The sequence below is a fragment of the Ammodytes marinus genome (assembly GCF_949987685.1).
Source record: "Ammodytes marinus genome assembly, chromosome: 6".
In the NCBI taxonomy this organism is placed as follows: domain Eukaryota; kingdom Metazoa; phylum Chordata; class Actinopteri; order Uranoscopiformes; family Ammodytidae; genus Ammodytes; species Ammodytes marinus.
Window position 1 is genome coordinate 10,566,364 of NC_137235.1, and position 13,128 is coordinate 10,579,491.

At 38.9% G+C, this 13,128-nt stretch overlaps 2 protein-coding genes across 2 annotated transcripts; one reads left to right on the forward strand and one right to left on the reverse strand.

Moving 5' to 3' along the window:
- Positions 1–552: 552 nt before the first annotated feature.
- Positions 553–10,005, forward strand: baiap2l2b (BAR/IMD domain containing adaptor protein 2 like 2b; the record flags this gene model as incomplete). The annotated part of the gene is made up of 14 exons (XM_080029677.1): positions 553–606; positions 869–944; positions 3,520–3,606; positions 4,389–4,450; positions 5,021–5,092; positions 5,916–6,005; positions 6,140–6,271; positions 7,121–7,225; positions 7,878–7,980; positions 8,167–8,374; positions 8,538–8,603; positions 8,928–9,234; positions 9,354–9,397; positions 9,930–10,005. 14 exons carry the CDS (start codon positions 553–555, stop codon positions 10,003–10,005), a joined length of 1,482 nt encoding a protein of 493 aa, XP_079885803.1.
- A 1,306-nt stretch (positions 10,006–11,311) lies between these two features.
- pvalb7 (parvalbumin 7) lies at positions 11,312–12,842 on the reverse strand (the record flags this gene model as incomplete). Its single annotated transcript, XM_080029218.1, has 4 exons — positions 12,779–12,842; positions 12,454–12,583; positions 12,210–12,319; positions 11,312–11,337 (listed from the first exon to the last, which is right to left on the reverse strand). The coding sequence occupies exons 1-4, from the start codon at positions 12,837–12,839 to the stop codon at positions 11,312–11,314; spliced, it is 327 nt and encodes a 108-aa protein (XP_079885344.1). The 5' UTR covers positions 12,840–12,842.
- Between the last annotated feature and the right edge of the window lie 286 nt (positions 12,843–13,128).

Here is a 13,128-nt window from a genome sequence, read left to right on the forward strand (position 1 = left end):
CTAACTGTATACAAGTACCTAATATGTACCTTTTTTATAAGGTAGTCGGGTTTTTTTTACTCAAGTTGAGGTCATCCGTTAGGTGTGAGTGTACGTCACAGCTAGTTGGGCAGCTGGCTGTCCTCCTTTCCTTTCAGGGCTATAATCTATAATTTACCGTGCCCGGTCATATCGATGGCACCTGCTCCCTTTTCTCTTTCCCTCACCCTCTCGCTCGTTCTTTCAATGAAAACTGTTGATGACAAGGGGAAGTAAAAGGCCCATTAACAAATGACAGGAGAGAGAAAAGGAGAGACGGAGGAAAGCACTATCATTCGAGAGGTGTTTTTGGTCCTTAGAACAAAAGCAGGAATTGTGGGACTGCAGTGAAGGTGACTTTCACGGCCTTAAGACAGTGATACACATAGGACAAGAACCCACCGGAGCAAGCATCTTCAGAGGTTTGAATGGGAGTACAGACTCTTCACAGAAGTTTCTTCGGCCTCTGACGTTCATTTTTTGAGGCTTTTTCTTTTTTTCTAATTGTTCAAATTGTCTTTGAAATTGATCACTATGTCTGGAGCTACCAGTGACCAGCTGCACAGATCAACTTTGACCGTCTATTTGGTGAGTTTATTATGTCTCCTTATTCTCTACTTTTGGATTATGTTGATGGCATGGACACATGGGCTTTATTGCAGCATTTATGAACTTGATGCATATTTTATCCTAATTTGGCCAGAGTAATCTCTTTCAGTGTGATTGCTAATAACTGAAGTAACAAGTGTTTCTTTTGGTGTGTTGGTTTGCATGTGTTTCTCTTGTGTGTGTGTGTGTGTGTGTGTGTGTGTGTGTGTGTGTGTGTGTGTGTGTGTTAATTTTACTGTAGAACCTGATGGAGCACTTCAACCCTGGCCTCCAGAAGCTTGTTGCTCTAGGAAACAGCTATGTCAAAGCTTTCCAAGGTGAGTGAGCTTGTAAGGGACCAGTAATATAATGCTTGTTTGTGTGTGTAGGTATGTATGCATGTGTTTTTATTTAAATATATTTTTTGAAGGTATATAGAAGTACATAAAATGTTGTAACCAATATGTTTTAATTTGGTTCTTCATATGTGTTAAAAAAAAAGATTAATGTTATACTCTTTGATGTTTTTATGAATAACAGTCAAATTCTAACTACACAAAATACCACTGTAGGACCTATAACTGGATTATATTATCTGAGTTGCTGTTATTTCTATCATAGATAATCGAAAATGATTCTTTAACCAACCACTTACAGACATTGCATAAACAGTGGCGTGCATAGACTTTTTGGGGGGCAGGTGCTCACTGCAAAAAAAAGGGCACAATATAGTCTATCGATGAATGACCAAATCATTTTAAGGGTACTTGTACAAAATCCCCCCCTGGCCTAATGACTTTTAATACCCGGCCACACATAGAGTGTTTCTCAAAGGAATTTGGGAGACTGTGTTTGGGACCCTGGACCTTTTAAAGTAAAATTCATCAATCAGGTACACTTTGAGAAGAAAGCTAAGGCTAAATCACCTGTGTCAATGTGGGCTATTTAGTACTATTTTCTGGAATAATTTGGAGACACAGAATTACCAAAAAGCAGAAAGAAATAATGTACATGTTTGAAAAAAAAGCTTCGGATTTTTTTAAATAATCCCTTATCCCGAATTCTCTCTTTGAAGTCTTCGTTAGGCCCCTGATCTCGGTACTAACAATATCCTATTAAGGTAAATACAAGATTACTGCAAGTCTTGTAACATAGAAATAACTTATGGTTGGGACAAAATAATATAATTAGCTTGTATAGCTTCATGACTGATTTAGTACCACTAACACACTTTGCGTAGTTAAAATAAAATGTGTGGACAGCTTTTAAGATATTTCAATAACATTTGAGGAACAGTTCAACATTAAAATCTGAGCTTTAAAAGGCCCTGAACAGCTAACATGACTCTGGTCTTGACTCTGACCTTTCATCTTCATCTTCCTCCTTGCTGCTGGTGGATGCTTTCATCCAGGAGAGCAGAGAGCTGCTCCCCTGGGCTGCCTGCTGTAGCTCCCTTTCTTTTTCCTTTTTAACCTCTCCTTTCTTGGCATTATACTGCAATTTGTAAATAAAAAGAGACCAACCATATAAAATAAGACTGCTTGGTTACATTACAACCAGGCACAAGGCTACTTTATCTGCAGGCAATTGGGAATTGCCTGTTTGTCATATAGCAAATAAATTACTGCATGTGTTAATTATATAGCCTAAAGTAAACCTAAACAACACTAAATATTCAGCATACTGATAGATTCACATGCTGCACCAATGACAAACTCTGCCGACATTAGTTGTGTTCATCACGTCATATCAATATTTTTTTTGGGCTAGCTTGTTAAGCAGGACAGTCGGCTAATTTATGCTCAGCTGTGTGGCGCTGCATGATAGAGGCTACTTTAAAACAGAGACAAATAAATGCAAGTTATAGCTTGGCAACTGAGGCTTAGGGGGCAAACAATACACTCTTGACTCCATTCAATGTATGTGTTACCTCACTGGTGGGGCAGGGCAGGCCAGGGAGTAGGTGTGTGTGTGTGCAGCAGCTGTGAACTGCTGCGGCAACGCACCTCCGTTTGAGTCCACTCTGCGCGTTCACGTTGACTAAGGAAGTGTGTGCGGAGGAGGAGGGGGGGGGGCATATTTATTGGGGCATTATTGTCAAATGTTTTTAATCGTTGAGCATTTATAGATGATAATGTCGGCATGGGCCACATACACTGTAAAAAAAAAAAAAAATAAATAAAAAAATGGCATTTGATTGGGCCAGGGGAAAAGGACAGGTGCTTCAGCACCACTTCAGGTCTACCTGTGCACGCCACTGACTATAAACGTGTTTTAATACTCATTTGTAAATCATGTAGATACATACTACATACTAGGTTTTCTGTTCAGTGTTTGTGAACAAGCACCATCTTTCAATACAGCTGGTAGTCAGTCACTGTGCTTGTATGTGGCCAAAAAGCAATGCAATAATTAAATATGTAAAATTAAGTTAAGATTTCGGTACTAATAACAATTTAAAAGCAGAATCTGAAATGTGTTTCCTCAAAACATGGTGTACAAAGGTTTAAAACAGAAGCTTGTGTGTGCCTCCCGTTGTATTTTCCTGCCTGACCTCACTAATCCTTCCTAAATTTCTCCAATATCTATTGTGCGTTACATTGGTAATTGGGTGAGCAGCATGTTTCATTAATGTGCCTCTGTGCCTCATAAAACAACACCAGACTGTCAGTCATGGGGCAACAAGGCAGCAGCCTGGTAAAACTATAAGCACTATTCCTAGGGGGCTATTCCTAGACCAAAATCACATATCACATGCACTGCGAGGCTTGTGTTTATGAATAAAGGCAGACATGATCAACAGAATTAAGAGTATTTTATCTGGATGTGATGTTTGTTACAGCCTAAAAGTTTATAAAGTAATGAACCTGAAACGCTTTTAGTTTGATGTGCATTTTTGTGCTTTCTCTGCAGCATTAGCTATTTCTAGTGAGGCCTACTTCAGCGCTGTGGCTAAGATGGGAGACCAGGCCATTCACACACTTTCATCTCGCTCACTTGGTAAGTGTCTGTCTGTGTGTGTTTGTAGGTATGTGTGATTGATGAGTCTTTCCATTACAGGGTTCAGCCTTAATTTATTGCATTCATTACATACACAGAGTTGTGTCATAGAGATGGCCAAGTGCTCTATCAAGTTAATGTTGAGCCTAATCATACTGATGCCACCATGATTGAAAAATACCACACACACTCAGTAACCATAAAATTAATTCCACTTACCCTCTCTAGTGTACAGTATATCTGTATGTGTGTTCATGTATGTGTAGTTGTGTGTGTCTGTGTACAGTCCTGAGTGCATGCATGAGTGCATATTTTCCACAAGCATCACTTTCACTCTGACCCTGGGGACGTGTGATGGCATTGTCAGCGGTAATTAGCAGTATACAAACATATCCCATTTGAGATAGTGTAGGGCTCTTACGTCAGTTGTGCATGTGTGTTCTGCATGACACACAGGGTTCTGCTAGATTGGCTAACTGAGAAGGTCAGGGAGCCACAGCGTGTCCAGGGTCCCTATTGAGTGACAGCCTCTAAATTATTGATAGGGAAAGTCTTTCAGCTGCACTCAATTCATTAACTCAACCACAATTCATGACAATAGACGAGAGCAGAGGCACCGATATTATGAAGGGCATTGGCTAAGTTTTTCTTTCATGCGTATTTGCATCACTTGAATATATTTTACATTGGGACAGTAGGGTTTTTGATGTGTGTGTTGATGATGTAGTCTGGTGTTTGCCAGTTTTATCTCTGACTTACCAAAGTCTTTTTCTTTAAAACAGGGGATGTCTTAATCCAGATATCGGAAACACAAAGGAGACTCACAGCAGAGATGGAGGGCGTGGTAAGTTAATGCCTTCAGTCAATACTCTCGTTATTCAAAGCAAAAACACACCATTCCAAACAATTGTGAAAATTTAAGATAAAAGTGTAAATGTTTAAAATATTGTAATTGGGCTGGTGGTGATAAGTTCATATTTAAATATAAAAGTATCATATTAAAAAATAACTGACTGGTTCATCTTTCTAAAATACATTTTATTAAACCCAGTAGACATTTAACTTTATGTGTAGCAATGACACTATAGCAGATAATGTTGTGCTGATAGTACTAAATTGGAAAATAGCATCTTGTTTAAAAGAATATTGGGAGGTTTAGAAGATTTACTTGTAAGCATACTTGGGGACCAAAGCTGAGTTTACCAGAATGCTGTGGGGAGACGAGGACCTTCTTGCATTTCATTGCCTGTTTGAAATTCGCAATGCCACTCAAACCCTTACACATGACTGCTGTGGCTTTCACTGACGACACGTGAATAAGCAAAACTTGGCCTCTGATTTCAAAGTAGGCCTAAGGACGGATAATGAAAACTACTGGTTGGATAAGGGTAAATTGTTTTTCTTCGTGCTGCAGTTTCGATGGTTCCAGGTAGAGGTGTTGCAAGCCATGGAGAAGAATGTCAAATTGGATGAGGAGTACATTGATGTGAGTTTACAGAGGGGGAAAAGCATGTGTTTATGCATCTGATCTTTTTGAGGACTGCTGCGTCAAGAAGTATTTTGGGGAACATACTGGAATATTTTGGTTAGGACTATGATTTATACACAGCTTTTCTGTTTTATATATATATATATATATATAAATATATATATATATATATATATACATTACTTATATATATATATATATATATATATATATATATATATATATATATATATATATATATACATTACTTTGAATAAGGGCCACTAAATAAAGTATTGCAATTTGTGTATTCTTTATTCTCCAAATGCATTCGTATTTTTCAAGATATCAGTATATTCTTGCAAATACGACACAATTCATCTCTACAAATCCTCCTATAGCTCAAGAGATCTCCACTGTCATCTAGCAATGTTTTTAGTTCAGGCAACCTCAGAAAATCTTTAATCTGTTGTTCTGGAAGGTTTTGCAATAATGACTTGAGTGTACCGCGTCATTGTGGCTTTAAATCTTTATCTGCAGAGCAGTCACTATACCGGATTAAGATACAGCACCTACCAGATTAAGATTCAACACCTACTGTATAATCCATTATAAGTAATTCTGCAGATTTGAATCTTTCTGAGAAGGTCACATACTTATTGGAGTCTGAATTATTTAGTAAGGTTAAGTCAGACAAGACCAGATTAATTTGAAACATAGTTAGTCCCTAACTATCTGAAAGGTGAGATATTTAAAGAAAATATCTGATCATGAGCAAATTCAGGGAATTTTTCACTATTCCATCAGGGCTTGTAAAATGAAACAGTTTCCTGTGCTACAGGGTAGTCGCAGAGTGTATGAGCTGGAGGTGAGGAACCAGGCAGAAGCTTTGGAGAAACAACTCAGACGAGGAGCCTACAGAGACTCTCTGGTATTTACACACACATAAACACAGGTTACATGCAGGTTATATTGGAACAAATGTAGCAATACTTCTGTACCATTAAATATGTGTCATTAATCATACGTGTTTGTGTGCGAGCCTCACTGTGTGTGTATTTTCAGGAGAACAGTGAGTACATGCTGTATCTGAGGCAGAGCCAGCAGGAGATTCTGAAAGAGGAGGAGAGGAGGTATCGCTTCTTGGCAGAGAAACACTGTGGTCTCACTCAGTCACTGCTTTTCCTTATAAACAAGGTTAGCACACACACACACACACACACACACACACACACACACACACACACACACACACACACACACACACACACACACACACACACACACACACACACACACACTCCAGCACCACACAACAACAGGGAAACTACAGGGACCTGCCTCTTCTCTTACAAAGCGAAATTAGCAATTTAGTATGGAAAATGTGAATGAGAAATGCACTAAAATCATTAGTCAGCAGTTCTGAACCATGCTTGATGTCAAAATCAGTGAATATCTCCTCACGATCTGCTACCTGTACTTACTGTGTATGTGCTGAAAAAAAATCCAGTATTAAAACACAGCCTAGGCTCTGTAAACTAGCATGTAGCTAGCTATGGTGGGCCCCTTTTTACATACCAGTTTACAGAGCCTAGGCTGTGAATTAACACCTGATTTCTTTTCAGCACACACATTAATAGCAATATTTAAATAATTATGGGATTATTGTAAAAGTTTTGTAATACTTTCGCTTCACAGAATTTCACCACCTTTTTACAGGTGAATACTGTGATTAAACACAATTACTTTCATAACATTATGAGTTATGATTTTTTTATGCAGAGTTAATTGTCGGCTGAAGGTGTACTTTTAGCTGATGCCAAATTAACCTCATCATTATCAACAGTACCATTTTTTAAGACACCATGGACAGATCATTGGGCTACACAGCATTTGTATTCCACCTATGTGATTGCATCTCAGTTGCTTTGTAATCTGATTAAAACCAAAGTTTCATTTACTAAAGCGTTTCTGTTAATTTTGTTGCTGCCTGAATGGGTTGAGATTTAATGAGGTGCTCAGTTGCTCACCTCTCTCTGTTTTCAGACTGGTGCATCTCTCCAGCAAAAGGCCGATGGATGGAAAGAGAAAGTGAATGACACCAGAGGGTCTAGACCTCGAACACCCACCCACATGGACCAAGAGGCACAGGTAACAACGCATTACATGGTCAATTATATTGATCCAATTTGAACATTTTACTCTGTTAATTAGCATTCTCAACACCAGTCTGTGAAAAAGATGTAATGTAGAGAGAACCGGCCTTAATTTTGAGAAGAGATATAATTTGTTTATTCCCTAATTAATACATAATTCCCTTGTTGATCCCCGTTTTCTATTTTATTATATTTTTATTTAAAAAATACAAAATAATTCTGATCTGCTCTGGTCACTTTGGCCAACTGGTTGAATTACTTTACTGCATTGGAATACTTTTGCTTTACACTCTCACATCAAACATAAACATTATTATTATCTCCGTTGAGGAAGGATTTTATGGCTGAACTCTGTTGAACTGCATTAGATTTCACAAGTGTATCTAACAAAGTTGCAACTGAGTATACATTATCTGGAATTCATAGATTGCGTCAAAATTAGACGACTATTTATGTTGAACTGTTTACATTGAGATCACAAAGTAATTATTATGACTGACTGTGTGATCAGCACAAACCCAGCTTGTTTAGGGTCTATCAGCGTCAGTAAACTAAAGCTTAGGGCAAAAAACTTACTGTGTTATGTTTCATAAATAATTCAAGCTAAATGGACATAGCAGTTAATTGACCTGTTTATGCTGTTTTAGCTGCGGGGTTCAGTGAGCTCGCTGTTGCAGACAGTAGCCAGAGACGAAGATATGTCCTGGGCCAGGAGGGAGCAGCAGGCATTGGGCGGAGTGCCCTCTAGAGGTGGGATGAAGACTTTTTGTATGTACTTTGTGCAAGCTATGATTTTTGTAAAACCTTTGAAGCCAAACAATATCAGTAATGTTATTATTTACACAGTATCTAATATAAACTAGTATGTACATTGTATTGTGTGAATTCAAATTAAATATTTATTGCTTTATTGTTCACTTATTCTCCCCCCTCCAGCACCATCTCCTCTCCCCAGCCGATCTCGTTCCAGCTCAGTGGGGGAGTCTCTGGGCCTGGGTGCAGGGAGAGCCATGAGAGCTCTAGTGTCTCACCCCTCTTCATCCAACCCAAAGCTTCTACCGTTCAACAGGGGAGAGACTGTAACTGTCCTGGTGCAAGAGCCACGCAACGGATGGCTGTATGGACGCACCGACAGCAGCCTTCGGTGGGTAGCTGAGATTGAAGATGAATGTGTATGCATGCAATCCATCGGTTAATGCAATTTTTAGGTGTGTTCATAATGTATATATACTCCTAGTACAAGGACAAGAGGATTTATGGAGTTTAAGTTATTTTCATTGTTTCCTTATCTCTCTTATATCCTCCAGTCAGGGCTGGTTCCCTGCTGCCTATGTGGCCCCTATCGAGGATTTCTCCAACAATATAGCGACAAGGTAGGAATTACTGTCAGTCTGCACAACAAATTTCACCAGAGGATGCCTGCTATAACGTACCAATTTAAATGGACTTAGAGAGACCTGAAAATGGATAAATGGACAAACTCCCAGATGTTGGACAGCATATGAAAAGATAAAGTGTTTTTGAGCAAGAGTCTGAACGCCTCACATTTTCAGGAGCACTGTTTTAATGCAGATCCGAAACTTTTAACATCACATTACGACTATATTAATTACTTAGATTGCTGCTCTGTAAGAAGTTGAAAATGTTCTAATCTTTCACTTAAAAGCTCCTATATATGTGCACCTTTGACCCCTCAGTGGTGGTTCTATAAGAAGCCACAGTATGAACAATCTGCTGGACCCCACTGACACCTACCCTGACCAATCAGAGAGCACGAGCTATGGAGACGTCCCGCCACCAGCAACACCAAACCGCAGAGCCTCTGTGGACTTCCGGCCGACCTCTCCTCATCCTGAGAGGAAGGTGGAGGAGACAAAGCACCCACCTCCACCCCCTCCCCCCCCTCTTCCCCCGGGTCACAATCTCAGAAGGGGCTCTGCAGTAGATTTTCGACCAGTGTCTCCCTTCCTTGAGAGGAAGGGTGAATCAGTATCTGATGTCCAGGTACCACATGTTTTAATCTGAAAATAATTTACTCTCAAAGTTGTTGAAAATAAGCATGGTGCACTCATCCTACTTTATTTGTTTTGTTTGTTCACATTGGCATTCTTCTCTTTTCTTAGGCATTATCACCCCATGGGCCACCTGAAAACCCACTGTTTCCCAGGTAATTTTCAGCATGTATGAATAACATGATAAAAAAAATGCATTCACTGAATTCAGTGTCGGATTAATTCTAGTATCTTTTTGACCTTCATCATATATAAAGTTCGGGTGAATGTTTGTTTTAAGATTCACATTAGTTTTATAGTTTTCACTAAGCACTTGTTTTAAGATTGTTACAATATTGGCTGGATTTTTCATCCGAGTTTGCAACATTTTGAATTGCAGACTGCAGCTTGAATCCATAAAGAAATCAGCAATCAAAGCAAATCCAAGGTCAAACCGCTATTTATTCAAACCGCAACATTTCAAACCAATAAGCAACACTGAAATTCGAGTAAAGCGTAAAAAACGGACAACCACTGAAGCATGCTCACTAGCCACAGTCAAAATGTTCCATCCTCTGGCATGGGTCTGATGTAAGTGTCCCAACCTAGAGTGTGTGTGCATGTGTGTATACGTGGTTTATTTGTGTTAGCAGAGAACAATCGGGGTGAGGTATTGTGTTACATTTTTCCATCATCCTCTTGTTTCAGGGGCACAAACCCATTCGCCACAGTAAAGCTTCGCCCCACGTCGACCAATGACAGATCCTCTCCTCAGATTCACTGATCCATCAGCGCTCATGCAGGCCGCTTGGTAACCGAGGCTGCCGGATCAGGTGGTGGAGGCAGGATATACATTTTTGTTTTTAGGGGAATGTAATGGCATCGCTGAGATGTGACGGCTTTGAGCCAGAGGGGCAGAGAAAGGTTTGGTGAATTTCTGTACAGTGTTACAGTAGATTTAATATAAAAACCATACATTTTTCAAGTAATTTCTTCATCAAATATTTGTAAAGTATATATGTGTAAAGTCAATGTTAAAGGAGGATTTTTTGGGGAAATATGCTTGATTGCTTTGTTGCTGAGAGTTAGATGAGAAGATTGATATAACCCCCTGTGTGTTTGCTAAACATGAATCTACAGACAATAACTGGTCAGCTAAGCATAATGATACACAAACTTGTCCCAAATCAGATTTTTTTGTTTGTTCACATGAAACAGATCTGATTCGTCAGATCTGGTCATGAAAATATAATCCTTTCCATACAGACTTTTATATTTTATCTTAAAAACACTAAGATGCATATCAGAATCTCTCACATGACACTAACTGTTTTACTTCAAAGTTACACTTCTCACCTAGTGACTGTAATCTCTTCCCCCTGCTATGATTGATATGTTTTGCAATGTTCAGTGCATTATGTGTGTGAGTTTAATGTGTATTGTGACTGCTGTTTGTAGCAATAAGTAAAGAGACAGTTATTACTCAAGGTTCTTTAATATCATTTCCTACCGATATTTTCTCTCTTCACAGCTCTCCCTTATTATAATTTTATTAACTACATCATGTGATCAGAGGCAGGGAGTGAGGAGGAGGAGATAGAACAGAGGAGGTGAGTTGAGGGAAGGTGGGTGAGGAAGAGGAGTGGGAGGAAAGTGTGCTGATATGTGAACATCTAAAAGTAAAACCAATGAGAAAAGAAATGCACAACCTGATACACACAGAGAAAGGAAATAATGATAAAAGGAGTCTTGAGAACATCTACACCATCTACAGTACTAGTTCCACCTGTTTTGAGAACACTAACTATCTTCATGAAACTATTAAGCTTCTGAAACCCATACAGGATAAATAAATACATTGAAAAATTGAAAACTAAAGAATGAAACTGGCGCCAGTTTTAGCTTCATGTTACTCCTCATGGTAACGCCCGGTTGGCCTGCTTCTGTAGGGTTTTGTAGAGAGCAGGCCCGGTCTGACTCTGTGTGCGGAGTCCCGAGAAAGGTAAGAGGAGCTTGTAGGCAGCGTTTACAAAATATGAATGCTGGGACGAAGAGGAGGAGGAAGATAAAGGAGGGTGTTCAGCTATCCCCTACTCATGCACCAAGACCTCAAACTCTGTAAGAGAAAAATGAAAACATTTGCACAAATGATGAGGAAAAACTCTGGCAATATTCTTTATTTCCATGTTATCAACAAATCCAATGAATTGATCCTACTAACAAGCATAGTTTGTGTAGCCATCGCTCGATATATCTTATTTCCACTGTGCCATAAAGCATTAGCCCTGCATTCACCATCCTGCTGCTGTTAATACGTAAACTCACTATAGTGTCAGATGTGTATTATCTGTGTCTAAAAATGGTCTCCCAACAAAGACACATTTAACTCCCATTTCAGTAACTAATCTAAAACAACAGTGACCAACTGTTTTAGAAAATGATTGAGCCTTTAAAAAAATGTTTTACTCTATATTTATGAAAAGTTCTTAAAAATTATTTTATCGGCTGTGAACAGAGGACCTTACGGACAAATATTGAGACACGGACTAATGCGTTATTATTTTTTTCAGAAAGGTTTCTGAAATGATGTAAACACTACAAAATGATGATCATATATCCACCATACATCTTAAACACTTAAATACCGAAACAAAAACTAAACTAAACCAGAGGAGCAAACATTGCCAACATGCTTTTGGTATGATCATTTCTATAAACAAGTAAGACCGTTTTTACTTTTAGCTTGTTTAAAATGTATGCTATCTTTCACCATTGAATTTTAATTGTTTAACTCTTCAGAATGCATACTGGCTATAAAATAGCAAAAGTAACAACAACAATATAAATGTTTTCATCATTAATATCCAGGTTGGATTTCTCCCAGAAGCTGAATGTGGAGAGCTACAGTTAGCCACTTTTAATCTTCTAATGCTAACCTGTACACTTCCCAACCTATAACTTCCCTTCATCCCTACAATGTTCCCTTACCGTCGATGCCGATCTTGCCGTCTCCATCTTTGTCTGCGGCTTCGAGGAATGCTTTTGTCTCATCGTCGGTCAGATCTCTGCCCTCCTTGGAAAAGCCCTTCAGTACAAACCTGAGTAAAGTACAGGATGTTGCAGATAAGGATAACACTGGACAGTGTTCATGAACATATGGCATTGTGCAGTCTTTTAGGCCGAGCCTTCCTTCTGTGTATTGTATGTTTTTGTGTCTGTGTGAGTTCCTCACTTGAGCTCCTCCTCCTCTATGAAGCCGCTACCGTCCACATCCAGAACCTGGAAGACCTTCTTGACGTTTTCAGCTGACATGGCCTTCATTCCCACCATTTCAAAGAACTTTCTATGGTCGAATGTTTCTCCTAGAAAAGGCAAGACGGAGAATACAGACTGAACCCCGAAACACCTCTTGTTTCTTCCATCACAACAGCCAAATTGAAATGTTTTGGAAATCAAAATTATTATTAGTTGGCTGAATAAGACCTTATGAAGATACGGTGTCAGTATCCAACTACTTCTGCTGATAATATCATCTTGATGATACAACTGTTACAGACCTGCAAAGGCTTCGAGAGATTTCTTGATCTCCTCAGCTTTCAACAGATCTGTCATTGCCATTTTGTCAGCTGGAGAGATGCACAAAGAGAATTGGGGCAGAGAAGGCACACAAGGTACAAAGAGAAAAATATAAGAATAACATTTAACAGCTAAAAAGGGAGCACAGGAGAGGATGATCTGGTACAAAAGCTCAAAGCCAAGTTTTAACTATTTGCTGTTAATTTTTTTTTACTAAATGTCTGAACTAGAGATACTGACTGAAATTAAATTAATATAGTCTGATGAATGTACATGATGTATACAAAAAACATGGGCAAGGACGATTTTTAATATTCAGACATCTATTCAA